We start from the raw sequence: 24,304 nt of genomic DNA, 5'->3' as shown, positions 1-24,304 counted from the left end.
CCCGACGTCACGGCCTCGCCGTGCTCTCCTAGGACCCCCCGTACTTTACGGTGCTACCAGGCTGGGAGTATAGGCAAGAGGCCGGCCGGGAGCTGCTCATCCCCTGCGCTGCCGCCGGGGACCCCTTCCCTGTCATCACGTGGAGGAAGGTACCTCTGGGCTCCGGGGCTCCCGGGGAGTGCGGTAGGGGCACGGCCTGGGAACGGCGCTGTTCCAACGGGGCGGGGGCCGAGTAGCGACGGTGACTCCTGGCGCGGGGGGTGGGGGCGGCGGGCAGGGAGGGCTGCGGGCTGGGGCCCGGTGCCGCCCCTGTCCTTCTTGGACCCCTGAGTGTTGGTGGCTTCTCTTCTTCCCTGCCCCTCCTCCCGCCCTCCTCCCCGCCCCCGTGTTTGGCCAAGGTAGGGAAGCCCAGCAGAAGCAAGCACAGTGCCCTGCCCGGCGGGAGCCTGCAGTTCCGCGCCCTGAGTAAGGAGGACCACGGGCAGTGGGAGTGCAGCGCCACCAATGTGGTCACCAGCATCACTGCCAGCACCCACCTGACTGTCGTCGGTATGGGGTGTGGGAAGGTGGGCCGGGCTCTGGGTGCGGGGCTGTCTGCCCCCAGGTCCGGGCTGGGCCTGGCACAGGTGTCCCCTGACCTGGGGCTCCGGGCACGTGTGCCCGCTTCCTCTGCCTGAGACCTCGTCCCCGGGGCCTCGGCCTGCATGTTTTCCCTGCCCCTCTGGGGACAGACAGCCACAGTCGTGACAACAGCCAGTGCTTTTTGAGCATTTACCACCAGCTTTAGGCTCAGCACCTAGTGGTGCCTTGTCACACACGTGTGTGAAGTGGGAACTGGTGTTCCCCCCACACTCGCTCATTGAAACCGAGGCTGGTCTGGGGGGGACGCCCTGCTGGGCGTCACTGCACTGAGTGGTAGGCCCAGGGCCCGAGCTCCTGCCGGAGGTGTTGACTGCCATGCCGGGCTGGTGGGCGGCTCTCACGTTGGCGTTTGGGTCTCAGGCCAGAGAGCTGCGTGCGACGGGGGGCCTCTGGGCTTCGCCTGTGGCCGTCGGCTGCACTTGACGCTCTCCAGACGAGCGCGGGCCTGGTCGGGGCTGATGACCAGGGGCTGGTTTCCCTCCGGCCCTTATTCCTGATGCTCACGCATCTCCTGCTGGAAGGACGAGCCTGCCCGCGGGACGGTTTTCCTCCTCCAGCCCCATGACCCAGCAGGGCTGGGCGCAGCTCCTCGGAGCGTCCTTGTCCCCACGTCTCCCCCGGGGCACCACTTTTGCCAGGTGCACGAGGTCACAGCCAGCCCGGCTCCGCGGGCTCAGTTCCTCCCGCCTGAGGTGTCTGCTTGGCCTGCAGGCACCAGCCCCCATGCCCCGGGCAGTGTCCGGGTCCAGGTCTCCATGACAACTGCCAACGTGTCCTGGGAGCCAGGCTACGATGGAGGATTTGAGCAGACATTCTCTGTTTGGTACGGACCTCTGTGAGTCACCCCCGCACGCCTTGCTCTCTGCTTATCCCCCCACCCCCACCCCTCATCAGTCCCTGGGGTCAGGGGGCAGGTTATGAGAAGGGTGTGGCTCTCCACCTGCCCTGCCTCCCTCGGGATGGTGGGGTGTGTCGCCCGGTGACCAGGCTCCAGGGGGGTGGGGTGTCTGGGATGACGGCGGGGCTGGGGCCTGGATGGTCCGTCACCCCGTGCTGCGCGTCCCCAGCTGATCTCACGGCCCCTCCCTGTCCTTGGCTCGCTCCTCCAGCTTGCTCTGTTCTCTGGAGCCTGGAAGAGAGTCCTGATGTTCAAGGGCATCGTAAGACAGCCAGCCACAAGCATAGATCTTTTATTCTGACCCTGCACCAGTGGTTCCAGAAACCCAGCGTGAAGCGGCGCTCACCTTCCTGGCCTTTTCTGCACACGTGCATTTTCTCTCTAGGACTGTGTGTCTGTCGTCTTTGTACCTGGTTATACATTCACTTAGCGAAGTGCAGAGATTTGAGATCTTTCCCAAACCTCGGGGCAGACAGACATCTTAATAACGCATGAAGCAGGCTGAGGACAGGAGGTGTAGAAAAGCTGGGAAGAGAGGCCTCGGCCGAGGTCCACCCCTCCCCTCAGGATTTTCTCTCCCCACATCCCTCTCCTGAGCCAAGCACTGGCCACCTGCATCATGGGTGACATCCTCGAGTCGGGAGGGTGAGCCCTCACCTCCTCCTTTCCAGACCTGTCTCATCTGGGTGTGTAGCCCCAGCCAGGCTCACCAGGTTGGGTTGGGGGAGGAGGAAGCACAGTCGGGGGCGCCTGGAGATTCAGGGAGAGCCCTCCGTATACTTCTCAGCAGCAGGGAGTCAGAGGGACCTGGCCTGCTTCCCAGCCTCTGATTACCTAGGTGTTCTGAGCTCTGGATGCCCCCTGGACCTAGGTGGTGAGCTTGGGGGGCTCAGAGTTGAAGCGGAGCCCCCTCCCATCCCCACTTGTTCCCCAGGGCAGGTGGGACGCTGCCAGGCGGCTGCGTGGCCAGGGCAGGGCGTGTGGCCGCCTTTGGGGAGGCCCGAGCTGAAGGTCTGGGCATGGACTGGTTCCCTCGCTGCCTGCGGCTCTGCTTCGCTTTGTCACTCTGCTGCCTGCTGTGGTGCCGGCGGGGGAAGGGCGATCACGGGGCTGGGGAGGACTCCTTCCAGCGCTGGTTTCTCTCTGCTGTGCTTTCGGCTGCCTCCGCTCCGATTCCCGGGCAGAGGCTTGAGCTGTGAGCCGTGAGCCCTTAACCTGCAGGGGCCTGGCCTCCACGGGGGTCCTCAGGCTGCTGAGGGACTGTGCGGCCAATCCCACGGGACGATGTGTCCTCCCCGTGGTGGCGCCGGGCGCTGCGCCTGGGCGCCGGCTTCATGGCTTGCAGGGAGTCAAGTGGGCTGCAGAGCAAGGGTCGACCCTCACCCCTGGTTCCAGTGTTCTGTAGCCACAGCGCGGCCTTCCTTGGTGACCTCTAACCCAGAAGCCGTAGGGGTGGGTCCTGGTCCCCATTGTGGGGAAGCACTGATTATTTCTGCCCTGCGCCCAGCTCCTCCTCAGTGACTCGAGCCCACTTGGACAGACTGAGCCCTCGGGGTCACGCAGGTCCCACTTTGGCTGTCCCTGGGAGGCCGGGTGGCCAAGGGCACCCGGCCTCCCCCGGTCCTGCTCATCCCCACTTTCCCACTTTGGTACCTGCCTTGTTCCCAGCGTCCTCACTCCCAGGGCTGCGCCACTCTTAGGGCTCTGACCAGGGTGAGATTCTCCCAGAATGCAATTGGTAATTTGACCAGTATCTCGAGCATCAGTAACGCCAAGGGTCCCTTTTCAGAGAATAGGCGCCAGTAGTGGCTGGGGACCTGGCTTCATGGGGACCGGCACAGCCACAGCTGGGGGGTTGTGACCTGCTCCTGACCTCTAAGCTGGGGAGGCTGGGGCAGCGCCCCCAACTCCAGCACCTGTGTGCCCTCTCGAGTCTCCAGTGTAACCCACCCCGCGCCCTTGTCCCCGATCCTCTCTCTCTCGGGCAGGATGAAGCGGGCACGGTTTGGGCCCCACGACTGGCTGTCCCTGCCTGTGCCTCCGGGACCCAGCTGGCTGCTGGTGGATGCCCTGGAGCCCGAGACAGCATACCAGTTCAGTGTCCTGGCCCAGAACAAGCTGGGCACCAGCGCCTTCAGTGAGGTGGTCACTGTGAACACTTTAGGTGAGGCCGGGCCGGGATGCTCCTGGAGGGGCTGGGATGGAGAGCAGACATTTCCTGCCCATTGTATGCGGGCGCCTTGCTAAGTGCCTTATACAACCAACACTGACCTCCCAGTAAGGGTCTATCCTACCGTCCCGCGGGGTCTGTCCGGGCCAGGGTGCCTCGAGCCCCGTCTGAGCACTGTGGGCTGCCCTGACGTGTCCTCAGATGGATGGAAGAGCTTCAGTTCCATCGTTCCTTGCTGGCCCCGTGTTTGCATCTTTTTGTGGCCTCCCGGGGTGGTGGGGGTCCTTCCTCCTCCTTTTGCACTCCCGCTGCTCCCTTCCTCTGGCCCCCGGCCTCGTCTGGTGGCAGGCATAGGGCCGCCTCTTCCTCCCTGAGCCAGCGGCTCACCCCGCCCGCCTGCTGTTGCATTTGGCCCCTGTCTGCGGCCAGAGAAGTCGGCTGTGACCAGGCGGCCCCACGCCAGCCTTCTCCCACATTCTTTCTTGCCGAGGCTCACCCCGCCCCGAAGCCCTGTGCCCTGGGGCCTGTTTTTCCACCTGGGCCAGAGGGGAACGGATGGAGTGAGCAGTGCTGAGGGAAGATGTTCCTTCTTCCTTGGAAGAGAATGAAAGATACGTTTTGTAGTATCTTTTTTTCTTTTTTAAGATATATTTGATGTGGACCATTTTTAAAGTCTTTGTTGAATTTGTTACACTATTGCTTCTGGTTTTTTTTTTTTGCGGTACGCGGGCCTCTCACTGCTGTGGCCTCTCCCGTCGCGGAGCACAGGCTCTGGATGTGCAGGCTCAGCGGCCATGGCTCACGGGCCCAGCCGCTCCGCGGCATGTGGGATCTTCCCGGACCGGGGCACGAACCCGCGTCCCCTGCATCGGCAGGCGGACTCCCAACCACTGCGCCACCGGGGAAGCCCGCTTCTGTTTTTTATGTTTTGGTTTTTTGGCCCTGAGGTATGTGGGATCTTAGCTTCCTGACCTGATCGAACCCACACCCCCTGCATTGGAAAGCGAAGTCTTAACCACTGGACCGCCAGGGAAGTCCCTATAAAGTCCCTGTAGTATCTTTTCAAAGATACTGTCTTATTCAAAAGATAATTACATTTCCTTCTTCCCTGAAGTCCTGACTCTTTTCCTTTCACGGGACCTGATGCCCTTGTGTGTGTCGTCAGAAGTGCTCTGGAAATGGAGTCAGGAGGCTCGGGCCCACCCACCCTGCCCCCTTCCCTTGGGTCACGAGGGCTCTTCATGGGACACGTGTCCTGAATTGATGCCTGCACCCTGGGGATGTGGCCCTCATCGCCCTGGGGTCACTGCCCCCACAGGGACGTGTGGGTAGAGGGGTTGCAGCGGCCTCGGCACCCCCGCCATCACCTCTCCCTCTCCCGCAGCATTCCCTGTCACAACTCCAGAACCCCTGGTGCTGGTTACCCCACCGAGGTGCCTCACAGCCAACCGGACCCAGCAGGGTGTGCTCCTGTCCTGGCTCCCACCTGCCAACCACAGCTTCCCCATCGACCGCTACGTCCTGGAGTTCCGCGTCGGAGAGCGCTGGGAGACGCTGGATGACGCCATACCTGGCACTGACGGGGACTTCTTTGCCAGGGACCTGTCCCAGGTGAGGTGCCTAGCGTCTTCCCTGCTGCTTTTATCAATTCCGGAAGTGACGTGACTCTTCCTAGAATCACTGGAAGCTTTGAGTGACCCAGCTCAGGCGTGTGTGGGCCGCTGCGTACCATCCCACACCTGCATTCCTGTGCTCGTGGGTCTCTTGCCAGGTTTGGGATCCTCAGATCACTGCAGCTGAGGTTGGCAGGTTCAGGGCCTGCCCTGTGGCCGCCGGGAGTGCTGTTCTCGCTTGAGGGGTCTCCAGGTGCCGACACAAGCCAGGGTGGGCTGGGGGCCCAGCTCCCTGCGGGAGTCTGACGTGGGTAGAGGCTTCCCAGAAGGGTTGTCTTCCACTTGCCCAGAGTAGGGTCCCTTCTTTAACAATTCCGAGCCCCTGGAGGAGAAGACGGTACTTTTCTCCAGCTGACTCCCCTTAAACCGGGAGGTCTCTCTAGTTGGAGAGGCAGCAGCTTATTTCTCAGATGCCCACCGTCCCATCTATGTTCCCTCTCCCTTCCCTGCACTCCTGAGAGCCCATGTGGCATCTCTGCCCAACTCTGCTTTCAGTGACCTCATGTTGGTAGCTTGAAATCGGCCACGGTGGGAGTATTCATCCCATGGAAATCGGCAGATACTCCCGAGTCGCAGAGCTGGGGTGGGGGGAGGATGGGCGGCTGTCGCAGGTCCAGGTCACTTGGCTGACGACGGGGTGTCCTCCCTGGGGCTGTAGGACACGTGGTACGAGTTCCGGGTCCTGGCTGTCATGCAGGATCTGATCAGCGAGCCCAGCAACATCGCCGGCGTCTCCAGCACAGGTACTTGGGGGCGGGGCGGCGTCTGTGGAACAGGTCTTATGGGAAGAGGTTGAGCTGGAAGTAGAGCGAAAGCACCAGCTGAAGCCTGCCAGGTGGGTAGGATTTCTCCATCTAAAGAGCTGCGTTCATGACCGTTTCTATGAGGTAACCACAGAGAGAAATCCAGTTAAGGTTCTTGTTAGAATAGTCGAAAAGGACTTAAGCCCTTTTGCTATAACATTTCTGTTCCTCTGGTGTCATCCTCTTGGGGGTGGGGGGCGAATTGGAGCAAAGAGACAGAAACAGGTCAGCAGTACTTACGCCTCTCGTTAAGACGGCTTCATAATTAGGGTGTTTCATTTGGAAAATTGCTGTTTGGTGTTGTTTTCCTCCATTCCTTCCTCTCCGTAGATATTTTCAGGCTAAATAAAGCCAACTCCCCAGCATTTTCTCCATTTATCTTTCTTTCTCTTGGCTCTGGTCCCATTTCTATACATCTTTCTCCAGCTACACTCCCTCACATGTAGCAGGTCCCTCTCCCAGAAGTGGTTCACTTGGTCTGGGAAGAGGTTTTTGCTTAGTGATCCAGCAGTGGCTCACGTCCTCGGGCAGTGCTTGCAGAGACCCTCGGAGGCAGTGGGCAAGAGCTGGGCCAAGAAGCTCGTGCTCGGGCCTGGTAGAGATATGGGGGCAGCGGGGAGGGCAGGGGGTGGGCGGGCGAGAAAGCCCGGGGGGAGCGGCTGTGACTTCTGTTGCGTATACTAGGCACTGTGGGGCTGTTTTTCTCTGCACGGAGGTGCCTGCTGTAGCAGCAGAGACGAGCGTACTTCTGTCTTGGCTTCCCTCCAGGGAAGAGAGCTGCAGCCAAGCTAGAAGAGAGGACTTGAGGGTTTGGGGGTGCCTCTCACGAACTGTTCTGCATTCGGTGGCTTTATGTCTCGTTCCCGGCAGTCGGGAGGTTCCCGTGGTAAACAAGAATGCAGCTCCCTTGGCGTTCCCTGTCTTGAAGCCTCCCACTTCCAAAGGCTGAGCCCTCATTTTCTACTCAACCAGTCAGCATGATCTGGATTGTTTTAATCCCTCGCTGTCATCGACATGGCAATGGATTCTGGCTAAATGTATCAAGATACATAGGCTTCCCCTTTGATGAGCCTGTAGAGCAGCACTTATTAACACAACTGTCAGGTGACATGTAACGCAGTGGACTGGTCCAGATTTGGCTGTCACTCTGAGCTCTGCGAACCTGGGCACCAAGTGAGGCTCACTTCTGCCTGTAGAACAAGGACGTTGTTTGATGCCCCTATCCGTGCCAGCACGTGCCTGTGGTGCCCAGGACATGCTGACCCCCTGCACCGTGATGGTCAGAAAGGGGCACCTGCGTTCTGCAGCGACAGCCCTGCTGCTGCTGCAGTTTCACCCTCTGGGCCCTGGTCCTATAGGGAGGCTGGTGGGAGTCACGATGCCCGCGTGACGCTTAGGCCCCTGCAGTGTCCAGTCAGCTAGTCATGGGTTCCGTGTAGAGCGTGCTGGTAGGTGAGGGTGGCTGGTAAGGTGCTGGGCCAGCGCAGACCATCACAGAGCTGACGTCCCACAGGGAAGAGATAACAGATGGTGTTTCCTCTCCACAAGCAAGGTAGTGATTCCTCGGCTCTGTAAACGCCCTCTTCTCCGTCTTCCCGCCATGCCACCTCTTCATTTTTAGGGCGGAGCCTTAGTGATGTCTGTCCTACACAGGTGGGGAACCACCTGGGGCCCTGGGGAGGGAGGGTCTAACCCGTGCTCTCCCCCTATCCCCCCAGACATCTTCCCGCAGCCGGACCTGACCGACGATGGCCTGGCTCGGCCGGTACTGGCTGGAATCGTGGCCACCATATGCTTCCTGGCTGCGGCCATCCTGTTCAGCACCCTGGCCGCCTGCTTTGTCAACAGGCAGCGCAAGCGGAAGCTCAAGCGCAAGAAAGGTAGGTGTCGCCTTGAAAACAGGGAAACTGGGACCTCGTGGGCAGAGCTGCCGATGGGACTTGCTCTGATGGTGGGAGAGTCGGCTGGGACCGAAACGAGGGTGGAGGCAGACCCGGTGGGGGCACGTGATCCGGGACCCAGACGTGCCAGGTGCTAGGGTGCTGCTTCCCTGCGGGGCTTTGGTCTGGGCCCTGCTGACAGCTGGGGAGGGCTGTGTGGCGTCAGGCCTCAGCGGGCTCCCCTCTTTCTCCCTCCAGACCCTCCACTCTCCATCACGCACTGCAGGAAGAGCCTGGAGTCTCCGTAAGTGGTCTAGCCCCAGAGAGACAGGGTACGGCCATCTGGGGTGGAGGGTGGAGGGCTCGCTCAGCCCCATGACAGTGTTTCTAAGCTGTTTTCCCTTAATTGATCTGCACGGTAATTTTAAGTTGTCCGTACTAATAGGGGGAGCAGTAGTGTAGATGACCCAAAATGGTAGATGAGCTGTTCATTTCTTTGATTTTTTTTTCCATCCTAACAGATGTATCTTCTTAATATGCCTTGCTTAAGTTACTCTTAAAATGAGCTTGCATTCCTTGAGCAACCTGGGAGTGAAGTTGCAGGTGTGACTGGAGAGAGGTAGCAAACATAGGAGCAGGCAGAATAAACGGGGAAACGAGGTGTCCATTTGGAAAGTGGACAGCGCACGCCTGGACAGTTGAGAGTTGAGAGTCGGCCAGAGTATTTCACGCCGGCACACGCCACCCGCCAGCATTCCTCCTCCTCACTGGCGTCCTCCTAGGCGCGTGTGGTACTTTGCAGGGAGAACGGAAAGCAGTAGTGTCCTCTGAGCTTCCTCACGCCTCCTGCTCTCTCCCTGTCCCCAGCTTGTCCTCCGGCAAGGTCAGCCCCGAGAGCATCCGCACACTCCGTGCCCCGTCCGAGTCCTCCGACGACCAGGCCCAGCCGGCGGCCAAGAGGATGCTGAGCCCCGTGCGGGAGAAGGAGCTGTCCTTGTACAAGAAGACCAAGAGGGCCATCAGCAGCAAGAAGTACAGCGTGGCCAAGGCGGAGGCCGAGGCGGAGGCCACCACGCCCATCGAGCTTATCAGCAGGGGCCCCGACGGCCGCTTTGTGATGGACCCCTCCGAGGTGGAGCCCTCTGCGAAGGCTCGGCGCATTGAGGGCTTCCCCTTTGCAGAGGAGACTGACATGTACCCTGAGTTCCGCCAGTCGGATGAGGAGAATGAAGACCCGCTGGTGCCCACGTCTGTGGCTGCCCTCAAGTCCCAGCTGACCCCTCTGTCATCCAGCCAGGAGTCCTACCTGCCACCACCAGCATACAGCCCTCGGTTCCAGCCCCGCAGCCTGGAGGGCCCTGGCGGCCTGGAGGGCCGGCTCCAGGCCACTGGCCAAGCCAGGCCGCCCGCTCCCCGGCCCTTCCACCACGGCCAGTATTACGGGTACCTCAGCAGCAGCAGCCCTGGGGAGGTGGAGCCGCCGCCCTTCTACATGCCGGAGGTGGGCAGCCCCCTGAGCTCTGTCATGTCCTCGCCACCTCTGCACACCGAGGGGCCTTTCGGCCACCCCGCCATCCCCGAGGAGAACGGAGAGAACGCTTCCAACAGCACGCTGCCCTTGACTCAGACGCCCACCGGTGGGCGCTCCCCAGAGCCCTGGGGCCGGCCGGAGTTCCCCTTTGGGGGATTGGAGACCCCGGCCGTGGTGTTCCCCCACCAGCTGCACCCGTGTGATGTGGCTGAGAGTCTGCAGCCTGCGGCCGGCCTCCCCCGAGGACTGCCGCCCGCCTCCCTGCCGGTGCCCGCAGCCTACCCGGGCATCCTGTCTTTGGAGGCGCCCAAGGGCTGGGCTGGCAAGGCGCCGAGCAGAGGCCCTGCCCCAGTGCCCCCCGCCGCCAAGTGGCAGGACAGGCCTGTGCAACCTCTGGTGAGCCAAGGGCAGCTGAGACACACCAGCCAAGGCATGGGCATACCCGTGTTGCCTTACCCCGAGCCGGCCGAGCCGGGGGCGCACGGCGGCCCCAGCGCGCTGGGCCTGGACACCCCGTGGTATGAGCCTCAGCCCCGGCCCCGGCCCAGCCCCCGGCAGGCCAGGCGCGCCGAGCCCAGTTTACATCAAGTGGTGCTACAGCCCTCCCGGCTCTCGCCTCTGACCCAGAGCCCCCTCGGCTCGCGCACCAGCTCCCCCGAGCTCGCCGCGCGGGCCCGGCCGCGCCCCGGCCTCCTGCAGCCCGCCGAGGTGTCGGAGACCGCCCTGCAGCCGCCGGCTGCCGTCAGCTTCTCGCGCAAGTCCACGCCGTCCACGGGCTCCCCGTCCCAGAGCAGCCGCAGCGGCAGCCCCAGCTACCGGCCCACCGTGGGCTTCACCACTCTGGCCACGGGCTACCCCTCCCCTCCGCCAGGCCCCGCGGGGCCTGTGGACCACTTGGATGTGTTTGGACAGACGCCTTCCCCTCGGAGGGTGGGGGAGGAGCTGCTCAGACCGGAGCCGCCCCCGCCACCGTTACCTACCGCAGGGTGAGTGTGAGCCGTCTCTCCTGCCCACCGCCGCCTGGTCATCTTCCTCCCCTTTCCTCCCCTGCCCTCGCCCTTCCATCCACCGACTGACAGGGCTTGTCGGGACACGCTGCAGCATCCCTTCGGGAGAGGAGCGCTGGTCTTGGCAGCGGCAGGGAGTGGTCACTGTGGGGGGGGGTGTGGCTTACCTGCCCAGGTACCCTGCCAGGGGCATGAGGGATCTTCCCTATCCAGCCCAGAGCTCTCAGGAGGCCATCCGGGGGCCGGGGAAGAGGACGTGGCCAGGGGATGTGTGGTGTGTCCCCATGAGTGGTCCCCCGGGGCCTTCTGGAGTGGAGAGCCCACCACGTCCCCGTGAGCCTGGCTTTGGGCGGTTCCAGGGTTGGCCCAGAGACCTTGTATCCAGCCTCCTTTTCTTCCTCGGCCTCTCCTCCTCGAAAGCAGGACCCTGGGGCCTGACTTCCCTGGACCACCAGGCTCCCGTCCCCACCCTCCTGCCCTTAGCAGCCTAGTGAGTGCCGCCTCCCGCCCCCACCTGGCCCCCCAGCCTCTCTGGAGGCTGCGTCCCGGAGGCTGGGAGCAAAACCTCAGGCCTCTGAACCGTGTGCCCGAGCCACACGCCCCACCCCAACCTGTGTGCCTCGCAGGGAGCTGCAGACAGACAGACAGACAGACAAGCCCCTGCGATCAGCCGGCCTGGGGGAGCCCACTGTAAACTGTAGCAGCTGGTGTGCCAGGTACCAGTCAGCCTGGACGCCTGCCCGTGTTCTTTCTCTCTGGTCTTTCTTCTGCTCTCCTCCCTCCTCCTCCCACTACTTCCTCCCCAAGTCCGTCCTTCTGTCCGTCTCTCTTCCTTCTCCATCCTCTTTGGGTTGGCCCGAATTGCTGGGAAGAGTCTGCACCGTCCGTAGTCCCCCATCCCTCCTGACCCCCGCCCCGGTTCCGTCCTTTGGTCTCTTCTTGATGTGGCCGCCTGTGCAGGGGAGCAGAGTCCAGAGGAGGCTGGCCTGGTGGTAGGCAGACGGGAGGAGGTCGAGAGGAGGGAGCCCAGCGCCCTTCCCTTGCCCCCTTCCCTCCCCCCCACTCTGGTACCTGGAAGCACAAGCCTCACCTCCCACCCCGGCTCAGGTGGGGAGCAGCTCGGGAGGTGGAGGAGAGCTGCGTGCTGTCTGTGCAGGAGATGCGGGGGGCTGTGCCCTGTCGTCTGTGCTTTGTGCAGCCCTCATCTGCTTCGTCCCATCGTGCCGTCTGGGTCTCTGTCTCTCTCCTTACTGCTCACCCCATTCTCTGGCCTCGCTTGTCGGTTCTCTGGTCCCCGTGCTCCTCCCCTTCCCTCTGGGTGTGCGTGGGTGGTTCCCCGCACCCATGTTGATAACCGCTTTGTTTCTGATTGATCTCAGCTATCTGGGCAGTGTTGTCGAGACAAGCCTCTCTTCAGCTCAATAGGTAAGGGAGCTCCGGCTGGGTGGGTGGGCAGGGGGCGGACCAGCGGACGGGCTTCCGCAGGGCCAGCGCTTCCTCCATAGGGGAATCCAGACCACAGCCCTCACCCCTCTGTGGGGCGGCAGCCTCCGCCCCGATGGCCCATGGCTTCTGGGTCCCCACGCCCTGCTGCTCCACGGCTGCCGGGCCTCGCTCGCACTGCCTCGCTGCAGCTTCTGAGCCCCTCCCAGAGCCTCCCTGCAGTTTTTGCACTCAGACACCTCGCCATCCTGCTGCCCAGAGCTTCCCGCAGAAGCCCTTGGGGCCCTGCATGCACCCTCAGGGGCTTAGAATGCCTACGAGCGCTTTGCACCTCTGCACCTTGGAAACCTGGCTGGGCACGTGGTGTCTCGGAGCACCGGCCCCTTTCTGCCCAGTTTCCCCAGTAGCAGGCGTAGAGACCCCCTTCCTCCCTCAGCCCCCCTGGTGCAGATCTCCCCCTGGGGTGGCCGCTCCCTCACTGTCCTCTCGGGATCCTGCCAATGCTCGGTCCTCCCAGGAGCACGCGGCTGGGCTACGGCCCTGCTCCTTTCCTCACCAGCCAGGTCCTTCTCAGGACCAGGCCACCTGTCGTCCTCTGAGGGCAGGGGCAGGTCACCACTCCTGAGCCTGCTCTGCAGCCTGTTGGCTGTCACAGGACTGAGGCGTGGACCTTGCCCGCGGGCTCACGTTGCTCTCAAGGTCCCTGCAGTAGCCACTCCTGATGTCCCGGGGCCACAGCTCCGGGAAGGGGTCTTGGAGGAGCTCCGCCGGAGGAGAGGACAGGCCCCCGGGCAGAAGGCAGCTCTGCTCTCCATGTGGGCGACTCCTTCCAGGTGGAGGTCTCGGGAGCTTGACACCAGAGGGGTGCCAAGTCTCTCTGAGAGGTTTTTGTGGTCCCCTGAGGCCTGCTCAGTCTCATGGCCGCTGACAAGATCTTCCTTTTGCCGTGGACGCCAGTCCCGTGCTTGTGGCAACAAGCACACGCAGGCACCAGGCACTCAGATGGGAGAGGGAGCCTCCTCTGGGCGCTTCTGGCTTCCCGGGTTGAAGTCTCTGCATCCCTTCCCCACCTGGAGACGGCAGGAGGGCTAACGGTCCTGACTCAGGACCATCGGTCTCCTCTGGGCGTAAGGATGGCCTCCCGTAAACAGGACGGCCGTGCCATGAGAGTGTCTGCAGCCAGAGGTCGCGGGATTGTGTGAGGCTGGCCGGGTGCCACGCCGCAGCCATGAGCTCGGGGAGACCAGGGACAGTGTAGTTAGGAGCGGCCAACGGGGTGACAGTGATGGGACCGCCCTCCACCTTCCTGCTCTCCTCCCTGCCCCCAGTTGTGACTCCCCTGCTGCCCCCAGAGGAGTGATGACTCCAGGCCCAGCTCTCGCTCCACTCTGGGAAAGTGCCTGGGTCCGGGCCCCGTTCTGGTTCGTGACCCCCCTCCCCGGTGTCCCCGCCTGCCAGACCCGGGGGCTGGGTGCCCTCTCACTGCTGTGGTAAACCAGGAAACCAGGGGCGCGATGCAGGGTGGTTTCCGCCTGGCCCGGCCAGCTCTCCAGCCTTGGGGAGTCAGGCCCTCACTGTGCTGCCTGCCGAGAGCTCTGGGTGGAGGCTGCTGGGCCCTTGCAGGAGCCAGGCTCCTTCTTGGGCGCCACTCTCACACTGCCTTTGCATGTGTCCCCGCTGGGTCTCGTTGGAGGTGGTGTGACTCGTCTCGTCCACGTGTGTCCTTGCTCTGTTCCCACTTCCTTCGCTCTCCCCTGTTCTGCTCCCGCCCCGCCTCCTCTCCCCTTTCCTCCTCCTCCCAGCTCCCTTCTCGGACCTGTCCCTTTGTGGATGGGGCTCTCAGTTCCCTGTCTGACACCAGTAGCGGCCCTGTTCTTGCATCCCCTCTGATCCCCTCTCCTGTTCATACTGACCTTGGCCTCCACGAGGCAGGTGGGTTGGGAGCGTGCTGGGGCCCCTTGTACTGGGTGAATCGTGGGAAAGAGGTCCCGTTGGTAAAAGCCTCTGCCGAGTTCGGAGGCCACACACTTGGCCCACCAGAGGGGGGCTGTCTGTGGGCGCAGTGGTGGGCACTGATCTCCGGACTCCTGGCTGGCTGTGCTGTGGCAGAGGGTGGGTTCACCCATGTCCTGGCTACACCGTGGATGTGAGGGGGTGTCCTCGGTCTCCACCCCAGTCCTGTAGTCAGACGGCAGAGTGTCCGCTCAGGAGAGGAAGGATGTGCTCCTTCATCACTGCTCTGCCTGTCACCGGGCACGGCAGCCGCCGGGGTAATGGCCAGCTCTTGGGGCAGGAGGGCAGGAAAAGTCCGGAGGATTTCGACTGTCCTGCCCTGTGGTTTGCCTTTTTGAACCTGGCTGTGTCTTTCTTCCCCTGCTCTGGGTGAGCATAGAGATATGCACTAAGGCCTCTGGGGCTATCTCGTTGTGATTGGGATTTTGTATGGATTTTATAACAGGTGAGAGAGAGAAAAAGAGAGTGTTAAGGTCAGTTTCAGGCTGTCTTTGGTAGGTGTGAACCACAAAGAAACACCTGTGGGACAGAGAACTGGGGTTCATGGGGAACACGGTCCAGAGAAGCCCCTGGGCTTTAATTTCAGGGCTTCACCTTCCAGTAATGCTCGTACTTTCTGGGGGATGGGGTCCAAGTTTGCTGAATTCTTGCGTGTTCTGGAAGAACTGGGGCTGACTGGAAAGAGAACTCCGGCCTCACCTCCCTGGAGGGCACCCCACTGGTCAGCCCTGGACTACCTGCTGCCCTTGTTCCAGGGATGGGATGGAGCTGCTTCACCCAGCCTCCTACTGTCTGAACGTCATCGGCATCAAAAGTCCATTACCTGAAAGTCCCCTGGAGGGCTTGGTGTTGATAGGGGACATGGCCCCCCCTTCCCCCTTCCCAGAGAAGGGAGGTGGTTTGATGTCTGCTGGGACACATTTCATGTGACTTTTCTACATAATTAGCTGAATATAAGGACCCATTTTGCCCCCTCCCCTGTACCTCCCGTCCTTCCAGACCCTTGCTTTTATCTTTTGCCTCCTGTACCGGGAGAGTGTTCCAGTGCCTTGGGGAGCCTTCTCCTGTCGTGCATCTGAGCCTGAGCACCAAGCCAAACGCGAAAACAGGTGGACAGCAGGTGCCTTGGAAGAGCTGGAGCTTGGCTGCTTCACAGGGGAAAATTGGCTTCCCCCACTCAGTGGATTGTTGCTGCTCAGGGCATCACTTCAGCCAGCTTTCGCCCTCCCTGGTCTGTCTTCTCTGGCTCTGCCACCGAAGCAGAGGATGTCGGTGACTGTGGCAGCGAGCGCGTGCAGGGCAGGCTGATTGCTCAGGTGCATGCGAAAGCAGTGTTTTCCTTCCATGTAGCTTCTGCACCTGTTTCCCTTAGGAAGAAGTTGGACACGCAGTTTATCTGATGTTGAGAGTCCTGGCTCTTACCCCATGATAACTGGATTATAAGACAGACTGCCTAACCTCTCTAAACTAACTTCAGTTTCTCCATCTGAAAAGTGGGGTCAATACAGTATTTGCCTCTTAGGGATGTTGTAAGGGTTAAAGAAAATTATTGCAGGGAACATAGATCAGTGCCTGGCGTGGTAAGTGGTAAGTAAATGCTGTATGATAAAAGTGGTAATAGTAGTAATATGTTGCTTGTAATAATAATGTTGTCCCTGGAAGTTTCAGCTGGCTTGGAGCATCCCTAGGAGTTTTCGGGGGCACCCTGTACCCATTTCTCTCATGCCCAGAGGGTCACCCTGAATTGCGCTGTTTGCTTACTGGACCTTGGGTCCACTTGCTTGCCATGCGCCTCCTCAGACTGTACACCATTCATCTGTATGGCCTGTTGGAAGACTCTGGCCAGGACCAGGAGGCAGATGAACTGAGCTGTGGATTCATGTCTTTTTCCTTTTAGGCAGCACGAAGAAGCCTTAGTCCAGGACGAGCGGGGGGTGAGGACGTTGCATCAGCTCTGGGAAGTCATGCTCCCTCGTGCCCTGGCCATCTCCAACCTTTGTCTGCCTCCCAAGTTTCCTTCCTATTGCTGCTGTGCAGGGTCTCCATGGGTAGGCTGTGGGGTTTGTGAAAGAGGAAGGAAGGGGGAGTTGGCAGGCAGGTCTTCGGGGTGAAGACCCGACCTCCAGTGGTGAGCTGGACTCCTTCTCTCTGAGACCGTGTGTGCATGTAGCTGGGTTCTTAGTTCTGTGCTCTTAGGGGGCTGTTGAAAATTAATGTTTCTGACCTGAACTTGGGAGGAGCTTCTCCATGCTGTACCTACTAAAGGACGCTGGAATGATGGCATCCATCAAAGAAGATGTAGGTTGCTTCACTGTCAGTTAGCGCAAGAAACCCCAGGAACCAGAGGCTTATCTACAGTTAGTCTGTATGTTTTTCTTTCTCATCCCTGCAGAGATATCTGATGTTGGGGAGATGTGGCTGTAGTCTTCCCACCCCTCTTTTTTTTTTTTTAAACCTTAGATTGCTTGCTCACCACTGGGGACTTTTTTTCCCCTCACGGGTTTGGCTGTCTACTCCTTCCTGTCAGAATTTACCCACCACTGATTGTGAGGGAGGTGGAAGAGGGAGGTGTGGGGATGGAGGGAGAGTGACTCGCCCCCATCCACCAGGGTCCTGGAGTGTCCCTGCTTCCCTGATGGCATGCTAATGCCAGCACTGGAGGGAAAGAAAGAGCAACCTGTCTCCCTCTTCCCCCCTTACTCCTCAGGGTCCAAGTTTGGCTTACTTTGAGAAGAAATGGCATTGATCCATATCTTCTAGATTTTCTTCTTTTATGATCCTTGAACAGTTCTCTCCAGTAAGCGCAGACTGGCACAGACAGTCCATCCTCTCAGCTCTCTTTGGGCCCCTTTGTCACCTGGGCAGCACAGGCTCCAGTTAAGTTGTTGCCTTTGTCCTAACCATGCAGTTGCTCTGTTAGGCAAACGGCTACACCCACTCGACAACTGGGGCAGAAAGAGACGCTGACGTAGGTGGTCCCCTCTCCCATAACCTTGGTTTTTCTGTCGAATCTTAAAATATGGATCCACTGGATACCTGCTGCGGATATCAAGGGCTTTGCAAGCCTGCCTGATTTGGACACTCTCACCGTCACGATCCACTTCCATCCTCTTCTGTTCTCTCACATGACTGATGAAGCCTGAGCCCAGTCTGCTGCTGAAATGTTGGTGGACGACAACTGTTAGTTGCTGTTGGCTGCCGGGGTTCTGCCTGAATCTTGGCGATGGAGGAGATGATTTCACTGGGCATTGGGTTCCCATCTGGCCCGGCCCTGTCTTTCCCGGAGGAGGACAGTCAGTGGGGTGGGGTTGTTCTTCCGGTCCTTTAATCTGCCCCTTTACTTTTCATTTCAAGGTCTTGACTGTGATGATCCACAAACTTCAGACATCCCAGCTGCTTCCTTCTCCGACTTCCTTGCCCCAGCTTGAGTGCCGTGTGATGGGTTCGCCATTAAAGACTGTCTCTCCCTTTCCTAGGCCATCTGATGGCTCTACAGATTGGTGTCCACCTGCAGCAGGCCTCCCACTGCTGGAGCTCTCCATTGGGGTTCTCTCTTCCAGGAGCAGCAGGAAGGCAGGTGTCAAGGAGCTGGTCATGGGCACCTGGGACTCCGTAGAGCTGTGCTCTGTCTCCTCTGGGTCAGCTACTTGGCTTTCTTCCAGCTCCTCTTCCAAAGCTCTCTCGTCCGGGAGCTGACCTGTGCCTCTCCAATTGTCCCTTCCAGGACACATCCACCTGCTCCTGGGAATGCTGCTGTACCTGAGAGGCTGGAGGCTCTGAAATACCAACGGATAAAGAAGCCCAAAAAGTCATCCAAGGGCTCCTCGAAGTCAAAGAAACGATCCGGTAAATGTCGAGAAGCACCCTGCTCCTCTCTTCCCACCCTGACCTGCCACTATGGGCTTGTCTGGCTCAGGATCCCAGCCCTGGGTTCTCTGCACAATCGACTCCTCCAGCTTATCTCGTTCTTTGCTTCTCTTTAATACTAATTGTCAAGTAATATACAAATAGAATTTTCATATCAAAAAATGAGAAAAGTAAGGTTAAAAGTCTCAGATCATCCTCCCAGTTCTGTTTCATCCAACCTGGGAACCATCCTTCTTGGGGGTATGTGTGTTCAGAACCCTTCTGTGCATACGCCTTTAGAAAACATGGCATTGTTTCAGTGTATTTTTTTTTGGCTGCGTTGGATCTTTGTTGCTGTGCGCGGGCTTTCTCTAGTTGCGGCGAGCGGGGGCTACTCTTCATTGCGGTGTGCGGGCTTCTCATCATGGTGGCTTTTCGTTGTGGAGCACAGGCTCTAGGTGTGTGGGCTTCAGTAGTTGTGGCGCACAGGCTTAGTGGTTGTGGCTCCCAGGCTCTAGAGCGCAGGCTCAGTAGTTGTGAACAGGCTTAGTTGCTCCGCGGCATGTGGGATCTCCCCAGACCAGGGATCGAACCCGTGTCCCCTGCATTGGCAGGCGGATTCTCAACTACTGTGCCACCAGGGAAGTCCCCTGTATTTTTTAACAACGTAAATAGTACTTTTCTTTCTCATTCTGTCACATGCCTTGGACATATCCCTATCTCCTTAAATATTTCCTCTTTATCATTTCAGGCCTCTGGTTGGACATGAAATTCTGGGGTCCTACTCAGTGTTAAGGGGTCACTGTGGCATGGACTCAGCCTCTGCGGGCTGGCCAGACTTTTCTCCATGAGATAGAGTGAAATTGCCGTATTTCATGAAAAGGACACCACTACTGAAATGTGTGATGTTTATCCAGCAGCGATAGGAAGCTTCTAATATAGTGCAAAAATAATTCAGCCGTTTTTCAGACTTAGAAAATATTTATCACGTGCTCTCTTTCTACCAGTGGTTTTAGAAGTGCTGTGACAGGCCGTCCAGGAAGACCACTGCACAGCTTCCTTGCCAGTCTTTCTTATCTACCAGAGTGCAACTTTCTGTAGAGGCTGGGTTATGGAAGAGTGATACACAGAGGCCCTTGAATCTTTGGGAGGCAGTGAGCGCTTAGTTCTCACTTAGCCTTCAGGTGGTATTATTATCCTGTTAGTTTATAGGTTGGAATACTGAGGTGGAGAGAAAGAAAATGAATTTTTTAGGTTTTGGGAGAGAAATTAGAGCCCAAAGCTGAATTTTCAACCCATTTAAGCCCATTTCAGGTTAAGACCCATCTACATACCTACCTACCTACCTATCATTTATCTATTATCTTTTTTTTTTTTTTTCAAAAAAGTCCCACGAGATGCCTATATTCTCTGTTGTTCTGCTTGCAGCGGTCCTGTTTCCTGTCATATGTCCACAACTCGCAAATGCCCCCCGTATTTAGCCCAGATCTTGTCCATGAGCTCAAGTCTCATATTTCCAGGTGCCTGCTCCACATGCAGCTGGATGTCCTGTAAGCCTCTTCCGTGTCCAAAATAGAGTTACTGATTATCTAGATGTGCTTCTCGGTTCTTTCCCAGTTTCATAAAAGGCACTCCTACCTGCCCAGTTGCTCAGGGTACTTCATCCTTGACCCTCTTCCTTTCACGTCTTACCTCCAGTCCATCTGGTAAGGTCTGTTGACTTAACTTTTAAAACACATCCTGAATCTGACCACTTTTTTCTGTCTCAAATGCTAAAGCTAAATTACGAGTCATTCCCATCTCTCACCTTGCCCAGAGCAGCGGCCTCCTCTCTGGCCCTCCTGCCTCCGTCCTGGCTCCTGCAGTGTATTCACACAGCGAACAGAGTGATTTTTAGAAAGTCCCGGGAGTGTGCACACACGTACACGCATGCACACGCACACACACGCTTCTGATTAAAACCCTCCAGAAGCTTCCCTTCCCCCTGCAATCAGAACAGACTTCTGCCCGCCCTTCCTGCCTCACCGACTCTGCTCGCTCTGAGTTACCGTGACGTCCTTCCTTCGGTCAACAGGTCACGTTTGCTCTCAGCCTGGGGCTTTCACACCGTGGGAACACTTCTCCCACAGGTCTGTGGAAGGTTCATAATTCAAGACTCGCCTCGGTGTTACTCCTTCAGAGTAGAAGCAGTGCCTCATTCATTTGCCGTCTAGTGATCCTATTTTATCTTTCTTGGTAGCACTTGCAGTATCTGACGGTTTTATGTCTGTAGTTTTTAAGTCTTTATAGTTTGTCTCTTCCTCCCCATTGCCACATTGAAGTATAATCTTCTAGAATGCAAGGGCTTTACCTCTGTGTCCCCAGAAGGACCATAAGGCAGAGGGATGGCCCTGGCAGTCCAGGGTGGGCCAGACCTGACTCTAATGCATATGGATAAAATCTGTGTGACGTCCATCACTGCCTGGGGGAGGCGGTGGGGGGGAAAAGTGTGCTGAGTCCCAACCCCAGTACCTAGAATGATGCCTGGTACCCAGGAGGCACTAAAAGAGACGTATGAATATTTCTTTAATATCGATAAATAGAAGAAATATTAGATAAAAGGTATTGAATATATTCAATATTAAATAGAAGATGAAAAAGAGATGTTGCTTGGCTAGAGCTGTGAATCTGCAGGAAGTACAGCCACAGCCGTCCTGCCTCCTGGCTCTCACTAGGACAGCACTTGGGGTGGCCCCGGGCACTGGCCCTTCGTGGTTCCTCTGCTGCCCATTCTGCACTTGGGTGATTCCGGCGTGTGACCCTAGAGGCCGGGCACCGTGCCCTGCAGAGGACGGCTGGGTGTGTGAGGCTGCCTTCTCCCTTTCACCACTGTCTTCTCTTTTCCTGTGTGTGTGCACCTGCTCCTCCTCAGATGGTTCTGCCTCCCAGGCTCAGAACCTTCCAAACTCTCAGGTCCTGTGGCCCGACGAAGCTGTCTGCCTCCGGAGGAAGAAGAGACATTCCCGGCCCGACCCCTTTGCCCGACTCTCAGACTTGTGCCACCGCCAGCTTCCGGAAGACCAGACGGCAATTCTCAGCAGCGTGGAGCATGATGATCCTGGCCACGCCACTTTGCTGTGATGCCACAACTTAAGCGTCCCCTGGGCAAGGATGCTGGCCGAGGGGCAAGGGTGGGCACGGGCGATGGGTGTGCGGGGCTTCGTCCTCTCCTGCCAGTGGAGGGGTGGCCTGGTCGTTAGTTTCCAGGGCTGCTCAGACCCTGGTTCTGCTTGTTCTCCCTCTGGCCTGAGCGGGTGTCTCCTCTGCATTCTGGCCTGCTGGCCTCGTGTCCAGCAGAGAGGGCTGAGGGCAGACCGGCCGCCGTGGCTGTGTGTAGAGCTCGGGAAGTGAACTGGGGACAGGAAGAGCTATGCCTCCTCCCCCGCCTTCCCCTCTTCACTGGATGGATTTTTCCCACCTCCTCAAATATCTCTGGAGTGCAAAAGAGGAAGCAATGGCTCTCACTGCTGTCTGCTTCTGTTCAGTTTCTCAAGTCCTGAAAGAGGGCTGGACTTCCTGCCATCTTCCAGACTCTACATATATATAGATATAGATGCAACTGCGTATGTGTGGAGTTTGTGGGTTTCTTTATGTATATATATGTACGTGGAAGCAAACGCTGTTTACTTCTGTGGTCAATGGAAGGAGGAGGGAGAGGGCAGCTGGCATGTGGGCTTTGTGAGGGGCTCGCGGGGGCCCTGTTGTCTCTATCTCGGGAATGAGTCCTTCTGAAGTGGGATTCATGCCTTCTCAGCTGAATTCCCCGTTTGTCTTGACCTTCTCCCATTCAGAGTGGTTCCTGCTGCCTGCTTTGGGGGGGTTCAGCAGTGAGTTACCACAGAACTAAACACAGCCTTTATTTCTTGGTTCTGGGTGAAGAAGGGTGGCTGGTGAACGGCCAGGCAGGCATCTCTCTTCGTTCCATGGTTTGGCTCAGAAGTAGAAACTGCTTAGCAGCGGGGCCGGGAGGTGGCCCTGTGCTCAGACTCAAGCTCATCGTCAGCCCCTTGGTCCAGCCAGGCTTGGAGCCCTGTGGCCGAGGGCCTCCCACTCTGGAGCCATCTGTGCCGAGCACCAGGCGCCGTGGCTCTATTTATATCCCAGCCTGGCTCCGCACCCTCTGGAGCGCTGTTCCAAAGCCCTGATTGGATTCCTCCTTTCCTTTTGTGGGAGCTAATTCCCCAGATTGATTAATTGCCACGTGTGGGGAGCCCGCCCGCGCTCATCTCCATGCTTCCCACGTGCAGCCCGCCGCAGACCTGAGTTCCCACAGGATGGGATCAGATAAAGCTGGGGGGCCTCAGATTCTGGGTTCTGGGGGTGCTCAGGCCCCTATTCCCCCAGGTCTGTTTATATAGAACTGGCTGAGGCCTGGGAGTGAAGCTGGAAGGGGTGGGAGGCAGGAGCCAGGCTCCATCCTTTCCCTGCCGAATTCTTGTCCTAACTCAGACTCTTAGCACCCAGAAGCTTCTGCGAGGTCGTCTTACAGCGACTACAGATGTATCTCTCTCTTCCAGTAAGGTAACGGCGCTGCCCTTGACAGGGCAGAAGGCCTCAGTGTGGCTGGGGTGCGTCTGGCGTCTTTCTCCTCCTCTCGTGCAGGAGCCTGCTCTTCCGGCCACCCGAGAATCGAGGGGGCTATCAGGTTCCGCCAAGTACTTCCTTCTTGGTGCTGCTGTCTTGGTGGGTTTGGGGACATCCCTTGTCCCCAGATACCTGCTTGGATGTTGGCCCAGCCAAAGCACTGGAGACTTCTGTGGCTCTCAGCCCGGTGACCCAGGCGAGGCGGCCCGAGAGCAGGCAGCTGCACATCCCTGGGAGCTTCCATCCTAGGGGTGAATCCGCTGCCACGCAGACCCGCCCCGTGCTTCCTTCTCTTGCCCAGCGAGTGGGGACCAATTCCACCCTTGAGGCTCTGCCTCAGAAGTCACAAAAACCACAGTTTCTTTCCAAACGCGACACATTGTGGAGAAAGGAGTGGCAGGGGCAGCACTTGTGGCCTCGCCGTGTCCACTGCCCAGCCCCCGGGTGGAGCCTGCGCCATCAGTGCACTTCGCTGGGCACCAAGTCCAAGTCCAAGCCACCCTCCGGGCGGCAGCTCCAGCGAAGCAGCGACTCTGCTTCCTTCCTGAGGCAGCACTACCTCTGCTACCGTGCCCGACAGGGGACACATGGGCACCTCCTCTGGGCCCTGGGGTCGGTTGTGGCCTTTGTGCGTACTCTCATGGTGGCTGTTTCTCGAGCAGAGCAGATCCTGCTGGACTGTACGTGAGACGTCAGGGCTGTGTGTCTTCAGGGTGAACTAGGCCACCCTTTCTGAGCCCCGTGCTGGGACTGCAGGCCCCGAGGTTACAACAGAAGAGGAGATAGGGGAAGGCTCTGCTGCTTTACGGTGGCATACAGGGCCCCGCCCGTGAGCCATCCCCAGTGGTGACAAAGGTGCTGACTTCTTCCTTCCTTCCTTCCTTTCTCTGGCTGTGCCCTGTACCTCAGCAGATAAGACCAAATGGTTGGAGCTGTGCTTTTTGCTGGCCACTGGGTGGCAGCTGGGCTGGGTGTCCCCAAAGCTGGGGAAGGACATAAGGCCGACCTATCTCTCAACAGCTTCGGACTCATTTCTCCTCCCAAGAGGGCCTCCTTCTTGTGACAGTGTGCATGGAGACTGGCAGCCTTGCTGCACCTTGGGGAGCTGGTTCAGTGCTTCCTGTAAGGATTGCGATGGAAACTGGCAGAATACATTTCCCTCTGTCCACGAGACGGAGACAGGGATGTCACAGGCACACACTGAAGTGCTGAGTGTGAGCATGTGCGAGAGGGTGTGCTCGTGAATGTCTGCATGGTGGGGTGCAGCCGTTTCTAAGGACCAGATGTCCTTTGCGCTCTGCCCTTGAACAACTGCAGTGACGACTCTGAAGCTTCCTCTGACTTTCACGCTTCAGTCCATGGGAGATCAGGTGTCTTCCAAACTGCCCCTTGGATGATCTGGTAGCCTTGCATAGAAGTAACCTGCCCCTTCGTCCTGCATCTTGCCCGGAGACTGCAGCTGTTTCAGGTTAGGTGACTTGGAGCCCGGGGAAGGGGTAAGGTGATGCCATAAGCTGTTTAATAAGGGAAGTGGGTTTCCTGTTTCTTGATTCCCTGGCTGACCAGCTGGGGTTGAGTGTGGGCCCCACCCAGCACGCGGTGGTCAACTTTGTCTGTGAGCTCCCAGCCTGTCTCCCTCAGCTTTCCTCAGAGACACGGGTCTGAGAGGCCTTCTGAGACTCCGCTTTCTCCAGGGGAAGGATGCTTCATCCCACAGGGCGGGCAGGGTCTGCGCCCCCTTTGAGGAGGAGCCCATGTCCCACGGTCGTGTGCAG

At 58.7% G+C, this 24,304-nt stretch overlaps 1 protein-coding gene across 1 annotated transcript in view; it reads left to right on the top strand.

The window, feature by feature from the left end:
* IGSF9B (immunoglobulin superfamily member 9B) overlaps positions 1 to 22,548 on the top strand; it is a 43,497-nt gene extending 20,949 nt beyond the window's left edge. Inside the window, exons 10-20 of the mRNA XM_022556200.2 lie at positions 33 to 149; positions 399 to 549; positions 1,354 to 1,465; positions 3,529 to 3,704; positions 5,095 to 5,321; positions 6,042 to 6,126; positions 7,905 to 8,066; positions 8,325 to 8,370; positions 8,934 to 10,583; positions 17,785 to 17,906; positions 20,818 to 22,548. Of these exons, the coding sequence (XP_022411908.1) occupies positions 33 to 149; positions 399 to 549; positions 1,354 to 1,465; positions 3,529 to 3,704; positions 5,095 to 5,321; positions 6,042 to 6,126; positions 7,905 to 8,066; positions 8,325 to 8,370; positions 8,934 to 10,583; positions 17,785 to 17,906; positions 20,818 to 21,026 (3,057 nt within the window). The 3' untranslated portion in view covers positions 21,027 to 22,548. The remainder of the gene's footprint in view (positions 1 to 32; positions 150 to 398; positions 550 to 1,353; positions 1,466 to 3,528; positions 3,705 to 5,094; positions 5,322 to 6,041; positions 6,127 to 7,904; positions 8,067 to 8,324; positions 8,371 to 8,933; positions 10,584 to 17,784; positions 17,907 to 20,817) is intronic.
* The last annotated feature ends 1,756 nt before the right edge of the window (positions 22,549 to 24,304 follow it).

The sequence above is a fragment of the Delphinapterus leucas genome, chromosome 7, assembly GCF_059928025.1.
Source record: "Delphinapterus leucas isolate spDelLeu-1000000601 "Yukka" chromosome 7, BTC_Dleu_Yukka2, whole genome shotgun sequence".
Classification (NCBI taxonomy): Eukaryota; Metazoa; Chordata; class Mammalia; order Artiodactyla; family Monodontidae; genus Delphinapterus; species Delphinapterus leucas.
Note: the sequence above shows the minus strand (reverse complement) of the source record. Positions and strands in the feature narration are given on the sequence as shown.